The sequence below is a fragment of the Bubalus kerabau genome, chromosome 23 (genome assembly GCF_029407905.1).
Source record: "Bubalus kerabau isolate K-KA32 ecotype Philippines breed swamp buffalo chromosome 23, PCC_UOA_SB_1v2, whole genome shotgun sequence".
Taxonomy (NCBI): domain Eukaryota; kingdom Metazoa; phylum Chordata; class Mammalia; order Artiodactyla; family Bovidae; genus Bubalus; species Bubalus kerabau.
The window spans coordinates 1,146,488-1,161,268 of record NC_073646.1 but is presented as its reverse complement, the minus strand read 5'-3'; the positions used below and the strand labels follow the sequence as shown (position 1 = coordinate 1,161,268).

Sequence of the window (14,781 nt, the reverse complement as noted above, 5' to 3'; positions counted from 1 at the left end):
TCCAGGTCTCCCCTTATGTTTCACAGCTGTGCCCTCTTCTCATGTGACAGGGTCTCCCTCTCCCAGGGTGTGCCCACCCTCTGCTGGCCTTGCGCTCATGGTCACCTCTCCTGGCTGTGCTCTGCCTCTGGGCCCAGGTGTTCACAGGGTGTGTGACTTTGCCTCTCTGGGCTCACCCCAGAACTGGTGAGCCCAGCCCTCCCTGCTCACCCCTGTTTCAGGAGACTCCAGGCCGCTGCCCGCATCTAGGCCTGCAGTCGGGGTGTGCGAGTCTGATCCTGAGGCTTCAGCTCCCCAGAAAGAAGAGAAGGAAGGAAGACAGACAGGGACAGATGGACAGACTGGCAGAGAAAACAGACTGAGCCAGGGAGACAGAAGGGGCTGAGGAACACGTGGAAGTTCAGGCAGAAGGAGGGAGTCTGGAGGTCCTGGGTGAGGGTGGAGCTGACCTGCTGGACAAGGTAGGGGAGGCACAGTGGGGCCTCAGTGAGCGATGTACCTTAGACAAGGCCCCCAGCTACAGCGTCTGGGGTCTTGGCCAGGAGTCAGTGTGGGGGGTGAGGAGTGTGGACTCCTGGCCTCCCGCTGTGGGGCTGGTCCTCACTCCCCTCTTGGCAGCACCTCCCCCATCCTTGGCTTTCACAGGACAGAGAGTCACAGGAAGCCACTTTGATTCTGAAACTTCCAAGGCCTGCAAAGCATTGGTGTGGGCAGGCACCCTTTTTCTTTTACTTTTTTTCATTGCAAAATACAGCACAAGATTACATCACAGCGTAATGAAATATTATAAGTCACATGCTGAGCGTCCCAGTCCTCCTCAAAGGTGACCCCAACCTACTTTCTTGCTTTACAGTAAGCTTTTACTACACACTTATGTGTCCTTGGACTTCCCTGTGGCTCAGATGGTAAAGAATCTGCCTGCGACACAGGAGACCTGGGTTCTATCCCTGGGTTGGGAAGATCCCCTGGAGAAGGAAATGGCTACCCACTCCAGTATTCTTTCCTGGAGAATTCCACAGACATAGGACCTTGGTGGGCTACAGTCCATGGGGTCGCAGAGTTGGACACGACTGAGCAACTCACACTACTACTACTGTGTGTCCTTAGGCGCTTTAGTTGGTGTTGCCTGTCTTTGGCTTTCAGGTCCATGAGACAGTGTAGGGGGTCATCTCCTGTCACCCACGTTTGTGACATGCCCGAGGTGCTGTGGGCATTGGTTGTCGTCGCCGTGTTGTGTTTCCTGGTAGGGACATATCACAAGTTACCCAGGGTAACAGGGATGGACATTTGGGCTGTTTAGTTCTTGGCTGTTGTGAGCGACGCTGCAGTGAACATTCTGTTGGGTATATCCCCAGGATGGAGGCTGCTGGGTCCAGGGCGTGGAGTTCTCGGCTTCCGCAGTTAATGGCAGATGTTTTCGGGAGCAGTTGTACCGCCTGGCACTCACCTAGTGATGTTCTAGTTCCTCTTGCTCCTCACCCTTCTGAAAGTTTGTCACGTGGGTCCCAGTTGGAGGCGGGGTCTCAGGGTTCAGGTTTTCTGCTGGGTGTATACTAGCTTCTCACGTGGTCTTAATTTGCACTTGACACTGCTGAGCTAGGTCCCTGTTCACACAGTTGCTGTCCTTTGCATTGCATTTGCATTCCTTTTTTTTGTTGACGTTTCCAAGTCATGGCCATTTTTCTACTGTGTTGCCAGTCTTATTGATTTATAGGAAATTTAAAGAGATTCTAGGTAGGGACTTCCCTGGTGGTCCCATGGTTAGGAACTCACCTGCCAATGCAGGGGCTATGGTATGATCCCTGGTCTGGGACGATCCCACAGGCAGAGGCGCAGCTGAACCTGAACCGGCACATTGCAACTACTGACCAGCACGCCCGGAGGCCATGCTTGGCAACAAGAGAAGCCGCTGCGGTGAGAAGCCTGCGTGTTGCAACCAGAGAGTAGCCCCTGCTCACCACAACTAGAGAAAGTCGGCGTGCAGCAATGGAGACCCAGCACAGCCATAAATAAATAATTAATTTTTTAAAGTACTAATGGACAGGTAGGCCTGGCATGTTGCAGTTCATGGGGTCGCAAAGAATCGGACATGACTGAGCTACTGAACTGTACTGAATACTTACAAAAGTATTCTGGATGTAAGTTCTTTGTCAGTTTCATATATTATACCTCCCCCAGGTCTGTACTTTGCCTGCACGCTCTTACTGCTGTTTTTGGTTGAGCAGAAATTTATAATTTTAATGCAGTCAAATTAAGTGATTTTTAAAAATTCAGGTAAAAAAAAATGTACCTTTCTATACGTAACAGCCGAAAGGTGGAAGCAACATAAATGTCCATCCATGGATGAATGGATCAACAAATGATGGTATTTCCATACAGTGAGATATTTACTAAACAAACATGAAAATGAAGCTGAGAAAGATTTAGGGCAGGAGAAAAGGACAATAGAGGATGAGATGATTAGATGGCATCACCGACTCAACAGACATGAGTTTGAGCGAACTCTGGGAGATGGTGAAGGACAGGAAAGCCTGGCATGCTTCAGTCCATGGGGTCGCAAAGAGTCGGATGCAACCGAGTGACTGAAAACAATGTAAAGATGAAGCACTGACAGAACGTGGATGAACCTTGAGAATATTACGCTAAGTGAAGGAGCTAGACATGAAAAGCCATATACTGTGTGACTCCCCTTATATGAAGTGTCCAGAACAGGCAAACCCAAAGAGACAGAAAGTGTGCCAAGGGCTGGGGGCGGGGATGGGGAGGATGGGATGATGAAAATATTCTGTAACTAGTGTGATCCTGGTTGCATTCATTATGAATATATGAAATGCTACGGAATTAACTTCACTTTCAAATGGTTAATTTTGTGTTATGCAAATTTTCCCTCAAATTTTTAAGAAGGAGTAAGCATTATGCTGAAGGCTGAGGTGAAGTGAACCTTCTACATTACTTTTCTAAGAACTTTGCCGTTTGGTCCTTCGAGCTGGCCGCAGTCCACCTTGGATTGCTTTCGTGTGGCGTGAGGTGAGGTCTGCGGACCGGCTCTGGCTGGTGTGAACTGAGTGTTCTCTAAGTCCTGGGCCTGGTATGGACTGGGCACTCTCATGTCGGGTGTTGAAGTTTTATTTTTCAAGATGATGTGTTTTCAGATAAGGAAACACAGGCTTGGGAAGGTTACACGTTCACAGTTTCCATGGAGGAGGAGCAGCCCCAGTGGGCAGAGGAGACCGAGGTTTGCTGTGTGCGAGGCCTTCTGTGTCTGGGCCTTGCTCTCCCACTTGAAACAAGAGGGGCTGGGCCTGTGCAGGGCCTCAGGGCCCTGAGACCTGCTGGCCTCTGGGCCAAATTCCAAGTGCCAGGCTTGTTCTGAGCTTGTGTACTGGGGCTGAGCTCAGAGGGGCCGTGGTCTCAGCAGAAGATTGAGATGGGGTCTGCAAATGCTTCCTCCCCGCCTCCCCCAACCGAGAGCAACCCCTGGCTGACCCTGGGCAGGATGAGCTCCCTTGTGAGCTCTGGTTTCACTGTTTTAACCTCAAGCGTGTCCTCCACCTCACTCTTAGGACAGACGAGCTGCTGCCGTGTGACCTCGGCACACAGCAGTGTGAGTTCAAGATTATTGTTGTTCTTGTTGTAGGTGAAGGATTTTCCTGGGCAGATACCCTGCGGTGGGGATGGTGGAGGTATCACGTCGGTTTGAGATAGGGTTCGTGAGCCCCGCCTGGCGCTTGATCATCGAGGGTGGCTCTATCGGGGCCAGACCGAGTGGCAGGGCCGATAAGGCCTAGCCGTCCAAGGAGCCTCCTGGCCCTGCCCTGGGTTAGGATTCGGTGCTTTCACTGCTGTGGCTCAGGTTCAGTCCCTGGTCAGGAAACTGAGATCCCACAAGCTACAAGGCATGGCTTCCCCTCAGAAAAGACAAAGAAAATGAGGACTTGGCGATGTGGGGCGCTGGCAGGCAGGCGTCTGAGGGCACACCCTGCAGTGAGCAGAGGCCGAGCCTGGCACAACGCTGCCTGGGAGGCTGTTAATTCCTACTGCGCTTCCTGGTGGGGAATCGGAGTCCAAAGTGGGGCCACCTTCCCTCAGTCCCTCTGCTGCCGGCAGCTGGCTGCATGGCCCAGGGAGTGACCATGAGCCCTGGTTTCCCTGACAGCCCGGGGAGGCAGACGGACACGGACACTGAGGTGCCATTGGGGAGGGTCCTGTGGAATTCAGACCCCGACTCCTTTCAGTCCAGCCCGAGACAGTCCTGCATCCGAGCCTCGGGAAGGGATGTGTCCTGGTGAGCTCCCTTCACCATTCATGGATTCCAGTGCTTGTTACAATGAAAAGTCATAAGCCACACAGCCAGAAAATACACAGTGAATGCTCTGGGGAAGGTTCCTAGCACGAAGTGGGCCCTGAGAGGGTAATATAGGAATGGTGGTTTCTCCACTTTTGGGCCTTCCCCCAGCCCAAGCACAGCCAGTTCTGGGGTCATAGGCCCATCCAGTGGCACAACAGCATGTCCAGGAAAGTCAGAAGAAGCAGACCTGAGTCAGAGTCCTGGCTTTCACGTCTGGGTGCCCACAGATTCCCAATGTCCGGCAGGGAGGCCCCATCCATACAGCTCTCCCAACCTCGCCTCTTGCTCCTGTGTCCTTGTTTCCATTCTGAGGACATTCATGGGAACTGGGGGAGAACTCAGAAACCTTTTGATGATACATAAAATCAGTATATTCTAGGGACTTCCCTGGTGGCCCAGTGGTTAAGAATCTGCCTTGCAATGCGGGGGACATGGATTTGATCCTGCTGTGGAGTTACTTAGCCTGTGTGCCGCACCTACAGAAGTCCAGGCACTGCAGTGAAGATCCTGCATGCTGCAACTAAGACCGGACACAGTCAAATAAGTAAATACAATATTTTAAAAAATCAATATATTCTAGACTGGAAAAACGGCTTGCAGAATCTGTAACAGAGGTTAGCTGTGGTGGTGGTTTAGTCACTAAATCATGTCTGACTCTTGCAACCCCATGGACTGTAGTCAGGGTCCTCTGTCCATGGGATTCTCCAGGCAAGAATATTGAAGTGGGTAGCCATTTCCTTCTCTAGAGGATCTTCCTGACCCAGGGATCGAACCTGGTTTCGTGCACTGCAGACAGATTATTTACCCACTGAGCTACAAGAGAAGACCCATTTATGTTATTACCCTTATTTTACATAGAACATGAGGCCCTGTACGGAAGAAATGTCTCTTTCCTTATCCGTAATATGTATAGCATTTTTTAGGCCATGGATATAAAAGTATTTCACCAAAGAAAGATCCCATAAACAAAGGATAAATGGGCTTCCCTAGTGGTCCAGTGGTTAAGAATCCACCTTGGAATGGAGGGGACACCGGTTTGATCCCTGGTCCCAGATGGGGCAGAGCAACTAAGCCCGTGTACTGCACCGAAAGCACCTGTAGTCTAGAGTCCTGGAGCCACAACTACCGAAGCCCATGTGTCCTAGAGCCCGTGCTCCGCAACGAGAGAAGCCCACGTTGCAACTAGAGAAAAGCCCGCACACAACAATAAAGACCCAACTGCAGCCAAACATATAAGTAAGTAAGAAAGGTTTTAAAAAGGACACACAACACAAAAGGAAACATAAAGGCATTTCTTAGGCTCTGGCAAATAAGCAATACAGTTAATTCTGTTCCTCAGTAATACAAAAATGCAACATGAGACATTATTTTCCTTTTTTTTTTTTTTTATTTTCCTTTTTTGACATTTTTTTGGGGATTAAAAAAAGTCAATGCTATGCAGTCCTGGGCAGGGCAATATGTTTGTGGGGGAACATCTGAGACATTTCAGAGATATGTACCCATTACCCTGGGAGATTCAACCCATGAATATGTTCTGCAAAATACACATTTGTGTTATCCTCAGTGAAAGAGGTTACTTTGGCAATGAAAATGCCAAAGTTCCATTCCTGGAACTTCCTTGGTAGTCCAGTGGTTAGGAATCTGCCGTGCAATGCAAGGGACTTGGGTTCAATTCCTGGTCGGGGAACTGAGATTCCACATGCCTTAGAGCAACAAAGCCTGCATGCAGCAACTGCTGAGCTCACCTGCCAGGACTGAAGAGAGTCCGTGCGCCACAGGGGAGATCTTGCCTAATGCAGTGAAGGTTCTGCATGCAGCAACTAGGACCCAACACACACAACTAGATGAATAAAAGACAATGCTCCTTCTTTAGCCCATTGATTACTTTCCCATCCATCTGATGTGCTTGAAAAGATTTGAAAACAGTTGCAGTAGACTGCCCACCACAGTCACCTCCTGGGACCACAGGGGTGGGGTGGGTGGAGTGCTTTTTTTACTTTTTAAAAGCAGCTGCTTTGTGAGATAGAATTCACATATCGTACATTCCACCCATTCAAAGTGTGCAGTTCAGTGGGTTTTAGTATGTTCAGAGAGTCATGCAGCTACCACAATTTAGAACATTTTCATTACCCCAAAGGAACCCCCGGCCCCTCAGTTCCCACTGGTGGTGTCTAAAGATTCCGATTTCACCATTTGCTCACTATTTTTTTCAAGTATAGCCATCCTCGTGGGTGTGATACTGCGTCTCTTTTTAGTTTTGATTTGTTGCTGTTCAGCCGCCCAGTTGTGTCGGACTCTTTAGGACCCCACGGACTGCAGCATGGCAGGCCTCCCTGTCCCTCACCAGTTTTGATTTGCATTTCTCTAACTAGTGATGTTTGAGCATCTTTTCACGTGTTTCCAGGTTGCTTGTCTATATTCTTCAGAGAACTATCTATTCACGTCTTTTGCCCACTTTTTAGGGGGTCACTTGTGTTTTTCCTGTTGAGTTGTGAGTGTTTTTTTAAAAATATATTCTGGATACAATTCCCTCATCAAATATATGACTTGCAAACATTTTCCCCCACTCCGTGGGTACTTTAATAACTTTTACAACAAAGAAAGGCACATTTAGAGACATCCCTTGAGCCAGAAGGTTAGGCCAGGCAGCTTTCTATTTGCATTGCCGGCGGCTCTCTTGGGCAGAAGCGGGCCGCTGCAGGCATGCGGGTAAGCCCAGCGTCCAGAGCCGGCATCGCGCCTGCGCACACGGCAGCTTGCGCCTGCGCAGAGGTCGCCGGTCTGCGTACAGGGTGCTTCCGCAAGTTTGCCTCATACAGTCGCGAAGTCTCGCGAGCCTCTTGCGAGTGTGGGGTGTGGGACGGGCCCGTGGGCTCGGTGGGTCTGGCTCCGCTCGGCCCCCCCGCCTCCAGCCGGTCCTCCTCAGGGCGGTGGGTCCCGGGTCCTCAGCTCTCCCCCGGGCAGCTCCTCCTCAGAGCCCCACCCGCCCCTCGCCCCCGACCCGTCCTCCTCAGGGCGCTGGGTCCCGGGTCCCGGCCCCTCCCCCGCCCGACGTCCTCGGGGCCCCCACCCAGGCCCCGGGCCGACCCCTCCCCGGGCTCCCGGCAGGATGGGGGACAACACCAGCCCCATCAGCGTGATTCTGGTGAGCTCGGGGAGCCGGGGCAATAAGCTGCTGTTCAGGTACCCTTTCCAGAGGAGCCAGGAGCATTCGGCGTCCCAGACGAGTAAGTGGGCGCCGGGCGCCGCCTCCCTCGCTGTGAGCTGGGAAGCCGGCTACCGTGTTGTGTCCGTACTGGCGGTGCCTTCTCATCACAGAGTGCTGGGGAAGTATAGAAAAGTAAAAAGGAGCAGGAAAAGAATCACTCATAGTTTAAACATGTCAAATCACTGTTGCTAACGTTTCATCGGTTTCTCTAGCCTTTTACCTAGGATAAAGGTACAATGTGAATGTATTCAGCTAGGATGAAGTTAAGAAATGCAGGGACATCGGAGTTTCCTTTGGCCACTTCCCCTCAGTTCTGCTGCTCCTCCCCCGTTAACCACTTACATTTTGAAAAGCGTTCCTCTTGAGCAAAGACACCAAATATATATCCACAGAAAAATAGTTTATTACTTTGGGTTTCTTCCCCCTCCAACACATAGGATGTTCTCAGTCGCTGTTTTTTTCCCATTGAACCGTCTGTCTTGAAGCCTTTTCCTGCCTAGCAGACAGATGACCTCTCTCTTGGTGTAGCGCACAGCTGCCTGGTAGGAACATACTCTTTCCCTGCGGATGGACATTTAGGTTACTTGCGGTTTTTCACTATTGTGGATGTTCAATTTATAATTAATCTAATTAAAAAAATTATTTTAAAATTTGTAAACATGGAAAAAGTTTTAAAGGCCCAGAGGAGTTTAGATTATGAAAAGATGGTTCTTGCCTCTCATTGACCCCCAGCCACCCACATCCCTTGTAGGGTCAGATGCTGTTACCATTTTCCTGTGCATCTTTCTAGAATCTTAAGTGTAAATGCAAGCATATACGTACATTATTTTCTAAGCACAAGTGAACACACTGTTCACACTCTTCTGCCCTGTTTTCATTTTCACTTTACATCTTTGATATAGATTTAAAACTATGGTCAGAATCATAGGAAGAACTTACTATGGTTTATTCATCCAGTCCTCTGTTCATGGACATTTGTTTCCAGTCTTTTGCTAGCAGTGTGAATGTCTTTTATGTATATATTTTTTTGTTCTGCAGAATATATGATCAATTCCCAGAAATGAAATGTTTGGATCCTAGGGTTAATAGTGAGTCATGTGTTAAAATTTATTTATTTGGAGGAAAATTGCTTTACATTGTTGTGTTGAGCCATGTATTTTTAATAGATCAGATTTTTCTATGTTTGTTCATGAGATAGGTGATAACTTTTATCCGATAGTAGTTTTAATGGGCTTTTGCCTTCTGACTGAGAGTGAACATGTTTTCCTGTTTTTATAGTCATTTGGATTTCCTTTTGAGTTAAGAACCTACTCATAACCTTTGCTTAATTTCCTCTTGAATTGCTTGATTTTTTTGTTGTTGGTTTGAAGAAGTTTTTAATATATTTAGGAAAAAATAGGCCTTTGTGACAAAGCTGTACGTTCTTAGCCAATTTGCCTTTTGAGTTTTGATTTTTATGGAGTCAAGTTTTCAGCCTTTTTGTGGTTTCTGAGTTTTGTTCTGCATAGAAAGGCCTTCTGCTGTTATTAACAGATTATTAACAAAAGGAGTGTCTTGTTTTCCTGTGGAATATTTATTGTCTTTTTAAAAGATATTCTGTATAATTGCTTTATAATGTTGTGTTAGTTTCTTCAGTAAAACAAAGTGGATCAGCTTTATGTGCATATAATATCCCCTCTTCCTTTGACCTCTACTTCTCCACCAGCCCCCTCTCCCATCTAGGTCATCACAGAGTACTGAGCTGAGCTCCTTGTGCTGTATAGCAGCTTCCCACTAGCTAGCTATCAGTATATATTTGTCAATCCTACTCTCCCAATTTGAGAAAAGGCAGAGGAACCAGAGTTCAAATTGCCAGCATCCACTGGATCATCGAAAAAGCAAGAATTCCAGAAAAATATCTATTTCTGCTTTATTGACTATGCCAAAGCCTTTAACTGTGTGGATCACAATAAACTGTGGAAAATTCTGAAAGAGATGGGCATACCAGACCACCTGACCTGCCTCTTGAGAAACCTGTATGCAGGTCAGGAAGCAACAGTTAGAACTGGACATGGAAAAACAGACTGGTTCCAAATAGGAAAAGGAGTACGTCAAGGCTGTATATTGTCACCCTGCTTATTTAACTTATATGCAAAGTACATAGTGAGAAACACTGGGCTGGAGGAAGCACAAGCTGGAATCAAGATTGCTGGGAGAAATATCAATAATCTCAGATATGCAGATGATACCACCCTTATGGCAGAAAGTGAAGAAGAACTAAAGAGCCTCTTGATGAAAGTGAAAGAGGAGAGTGAAAAAGTTGGCTTAAAGTTCAACATTCAGAAAACGAAGATCATGGCATCTGGGCCCATCACTTCATGGCAAATAGATGGGGAAAGAGTAGAAACAGTGGCTGACTTTATTTTTCTGGGCTCCAAAATCACTGCAGATAGTGATTGCAGCCATGAAATTAAAAGACACTTACTCCTTGGAAGGAAAGTTATGACCAACCTAGACAGCATATTCAAAAGCAGAGACATTACTTTGCCAACAAAGGTCTGTCTAATAAAGGCTATGGTTTTTCCAGTGGTCATGTATGGATGTGCGAGTTGGACTATAAAGAAAGCTGAGCGCCGAAGAATTGATGCTTTAGAACTGTGGTATTGAAGAAGACTTGAGAGTGCCTTGGACTACAAGGAGATCCAACCAGTCCATTCTAAAGGAAATCAGTCCTGGGTGTTCACTGGAAGGACTGATGTTGAAGCTGAAACTCCAGTACTTTGGCCACCTGATACGAAGAGCTGACTCATTTGAAAAGACTCTGATGCTGGGAAAGATTGATGGCAGGAGGAGAAGGGGACGACAGAAGATGAGATGGTTGGATGGCATCACTGACTCAATGGACATGGGTTTGGGTGGACTCCGGGAGTTGGTGATGGACAGGGAGGCCTGGCGGGCTGCGGTTCATGGGGTCACATAGAGTCGGAATGACTGAGCGACTGAACTGAACTCTCCCAATTTGTCTCACCCTCCCCTGTCCCCACTGTGACCACATGTCTATTCTCTACATCTGTGTCTCTATTCCTGCCCTGCAGATAGGTTCATCTGTACCATTTTTCTTGTTTCCACATATGTGTTAATATATGTTTTTGTTTTTTGGGTTTTTGTCTTAATATATGATATTTGTTTTCTTTGTCTGTGAATCTGTTTCTGTTTTGTAAATAAATTTATTTGTATTATTTCTTAGATTCTACATAATCTATATTCTAGATCATCATATAATATTTTTCTCTCTCTGGCTTACTTTACTTAGTGTGATAATCTCTAGGTCCATTCATGTTGCTGCAAAATGGCATTCCATTGTAGGACTTCCTGGTGGCTCAGTGGTAAAGAATCTTCCTGCCAATGCAGGAGACATGGGTTTGATCCCTGGTCCAGGAAGATCCCCTGGAAAAGAAAATGGCAACTCACTCCAGTATTCTTGCCTGGAGAACCCCATGGATCCTGGTATGCTATAGTCCATGGGGTCGCAAAGAGTCAGACTTGACTTGGTGACTGAACAACAACAACAAAATTTCATCGTATATGTGTACCATATCCTCTTTATCCATTCATCGGTTGATGGGCACTTAGGTTGCTTCCATTTCCTGGCTATTGTAAATAATGCTGCTGTGAACACTGCAGTGCATTTATCTTTTTGAATTCGAGTTTTTGTCTTTTCTGGGCATATGCCCAGGAGTGGGATTGCTGAATCAAAAACTCTGTTTTTAACTTTTTAAGGAACCTCCATGCTGTTCTCCATAGTGACTGCACCAGTTTATATTCCTACCAACAATGTAGGAAGATTCTCTTTTCTCTGCACCCTCTCTAACATTTGTTCTTTGTAGACTTTTGGATGATGGCCATTCTGACTGGTGTAGTTGTAGTTTTGATTTGGATTTCTCTAATAATTAGAGAAATGGGCTTCCCTGATGGCTCAGTTGGTAAAGAATCTGCCTGCAGTGTAGGTGACCTGGGTTCGATCCCGGGGTTGGGAAGATCCCCTGGAGAAGGAAATGGCAATCCACTCCACTCATCTTGCCTGGGAAATCCCATGAACAGAGGAGCCTGGCGGGCTACCGTCCATGGGTTTGCAAGAGTCGGACACAACTTAGTGACTGAACCACCAATCTAATAATTAGAGATGCTGAACATCTTTTCATGTGCCTGTTGGTCATCTGCATGTCTTCTTTGGAGAAATGTTTGTTTAGGTCTTCTGCCCATTTTTGATTGTGTTACTGGTTTTTTTGATGTTGAGTTATATGAGCTGTTTGTATACTTCGGAAACAAAGCCTTGTTGGTCACATATTTGTATCACTAAATATTTTCTCCCAGTCTGTAGGTTGTGTTTTCATTTTGTTTGTGTTTTCCTTTGCTATGCAAAAGCTTAAGAGTTTGATTAGGTTCCATTTATTCTTTCTTTTATTTCTTTTGGGAGCCCGACCTAAGAAAATATTGCTACAATTTGTGTCAGAAGGCTTTCCCTATCTTCTCTTCTGGGAGTTGTATGGTGTTGTGTCTTATATTTAGTTTCTTCAGCCATTCTGGGTTTACTTTGATGTGTGGTGTGAGGAAGTGTTCTAATTTCATTCATTTTCGTGCGGCTGTCCCGCTTTCCCAAGGTCGCGTGCTGAGGAGCCCGCCTCCATGTGTACGCTGGCCTTCGTGGTTGAGCATCAGTTGGCCGTAGGTGTGCGGGTGTGTCTCTGGGCGCTCTGTTCCGCTCCAGTGGTCCCTGGGGCTGTTTTTGTGCCAGTGCCACACCGTTCTGATTACTGTAGCTTTGTAGTGCTGCCTGAAGTCTGGGAGGATTATTCTTCTAGCTCTGTTCTTTCTCCTCAGGATTGGTTGGCAACTCTGAGTCTCTTGTGATTCCATATAAATTTTAGGATTGTTTGTTCTAGTTCTGTGAAAAATGTCATGGGTAATTTGATAGGGACTGCATTAATCTGTGTAGATTGCTTTGGGTAGTATGGCCATTGAAACAGTATTAATTCTTCTAATCCTAGAGCAGAAACCATCACTTTTAATGGTTCCACAACCTTCCCATATGTGGATGGGTCCTGTTTTCTTAGCTTTTCTCCACTTTTGCCTTCACTCAGGTAAGCCTCGTAGCAGATACGCTGTCAACAGTGCCGGAGAGCATGCTGAAGACCAGGATGGGGACCCCAGGTACGGGCTCTGCAGCCGCTCCGTGGGCGCCGGCCCCCTGTCGATCCAGACATTTCCCCCCCTCAGGAGCCCTGTTCCTCTTCTGCACTTGGTGGGTGTTTCAGGCAGACTGATGTGGGATTGTGGTGCCCGTCTCTGGCTTTCTTTGTGATTCGGTTCCATGATCCTGCTGTGGGCTGTGTTGTTGGTGGGGCAGGCTGGAGACTAGATGGGGCCATGTCCCTACAGGATGTTTATGTCCCATGAGAGGAGCACGGAGGAGGGGACCCTGGTGCTGCCCTTGGATCCTCGTCCCCAAGCTCGTGTGCAGAGGCTGAATGTGGGTGCTTGAGCAGCACAGCATGCCCGGGCGGAGCGGCAGCTGGGGGCCAGTGCTGCCGTGACCCGGGCTGAGGAGGAGGGGACCCTGGTGCTGCCCTTGGACCCTCGTCCCCAAGCTCGTGTGCAGAGGCTGAATGTGGGTGCTTGAGCAGCACAGCATGCCCGGGCGGAGCGGCGGCTGAGGGCCAGTGCTGCCGTGACCCGGGCTGAGGGCCCAGAGGAGGGCAGCTCCCGTGCCTTCTGGGCGTGCTCCCCCCTTCTCTGGGAGGTGCTCTCAGGGTGGCAACCTTGAGAAATGGCCACTTCTGCCTTCTTACATTCATTTTAAAGTTTAAGAAATAATGGTACAGTCCCAGATGAAGGAGACAAGATCGTGACCTGCGAGTCCTGCATGAGATTATATCCATGGGAAGGCATCTGTGGGCCCCAGCCTGCACCCCGGCTGTGTGAGGCGTTAGCACCGTCTCCCTCGGTTCTCTGACGTGGCACCTGCCATCGCCTCGTGTGCTTTCTCTTCTTTTCTCTGAGGATGTGGGGGCCTCTGGCATGACCGCCGACTGGCTCTGAAGGGAGGAGGAGGCAGGGATGCGGGGGCTGCTGGGCATCATGTGTCATTCTGCTTGACATCAAGGCCTGTGGATGTCTTGTCCTTTAAAGTGGTGCCTGGAAACACTCTTGTCTGTGAGGCGCGTAGAAAGGCGTATCACACTGCATGCCGACTGAGTGCGTTTTGGCCCCCCCTCCTGTGTCACAGGTGGTCAGAGCAGGGCTGGCCACCTGCCTGCCTTCCTCCACGCTCTGCGGATGTGAGGCTCAGCCCACTGAAGACTCAGAAAGAGCTCTTGGAACAGTCTGGGAGAAGGGCCGGCAGGACCTGTATGCTGCAGTGACTTTTCAGAGGCTTACAGTAAAATGACTGGGAGGATGTTTTCTGGGGAATTCATTCTGCATTTAGCGTAATGAAGACAGGAAACCGGGGGACAGGCATAAGACACTGTGGGTCAGTCAGGATGCCAGACAGGCTTGCTCCATAGGGAGAGCTGGTCTCTGCAGAGGCTCACTGAACGTAAGAATGCCTTTGTTGGTGATTTTGGCACCTTGTAGCACCTGCTGACCCCGCTCTGCGCCCCTACACCATCAGAGGTGCAGGTTAATGCCCCAGGGCCCGGCTGTATTTTGTCTTACAGACCTGCCAAACTCCTGCTCTGCCCCTGGCACCCAGGGGACCCCCACCCAGCTCAGATGTCTCCCCAGAGCAGTGCAGTGACGTGCCTCACACTCACTCCCTGTTTTCCTTGGTTGTCGTTCTCAGAGGGGCTTTTTCTTCTGGAACCAGCAGTGTGTTCCCGCTTGTCTGCCAGATTGAAGCTGTGTTAACGGGCCTGACGGTCCCCTCTGAGTGTGGTGGTGCTGGCCTCACAGGAGTGCAGAGCTGTGCTGCCCAGGGTTGTCCTCACTGGCTAGCCGTTTAAGTTGACATGGACTGAAATCAAATAAAAGTAGAAACTGAGTTCCTCAGTTGCACTGGCCACATTTCAGGTTCTCAGTGGCCACCTGTGATGACAAATAGGGAGTGAAGAAGATGGATATTGTCTGTTTTCTCTTAAGGCCTGAAGGTCAAGTTTAGAAAAGATGCTGTCTTCCTGTTAGGGAGGTCAGCTGTGCAGCGGCCACAGGGTCTCAGGAATTGAGGCTGAGATACTTGGTGGTGGTG

The 14,781-nt window shown here is 48.5% G+C and overlaps 1 protein-coding gene across 8 annotated transcripts in view; it reads left to right on the top strand.

The window, feature by feature from the left end:
• The first annotated feature begins 7,204 nt into the window (after positions 1–7,204).
• Positions 7,205–14,781, top strand: part of NPRL3 (NPR3 like, GATOR1 complex subunit) — a 33,253-nt gene continuing 25,676 nt past the window's right edge. For 7 of the 8 annotated variants that reach the window (XR_008707680.1, XM_055562530.1, XM_055562528.1 and 4 more), the window contains exons 1-2: positions 7,205–7,575; positions 12,677–12,746. Coding sequence is in view for 6 of the 8 variants with exons in the window: in XM_055562530.1 (XP_055418505.1) it covers positions 7,458–7,575; positions 12,677–12,746 (188 nt within the window). In the remaining 2 variants the exon portion in view is untranslated. The remainder of the gene's footprint in view (positions 7,576–12,676; positions 12,747–14,781) is intronic. The other variant, XM_055562529.1, reaches the window with a different exon arrangement.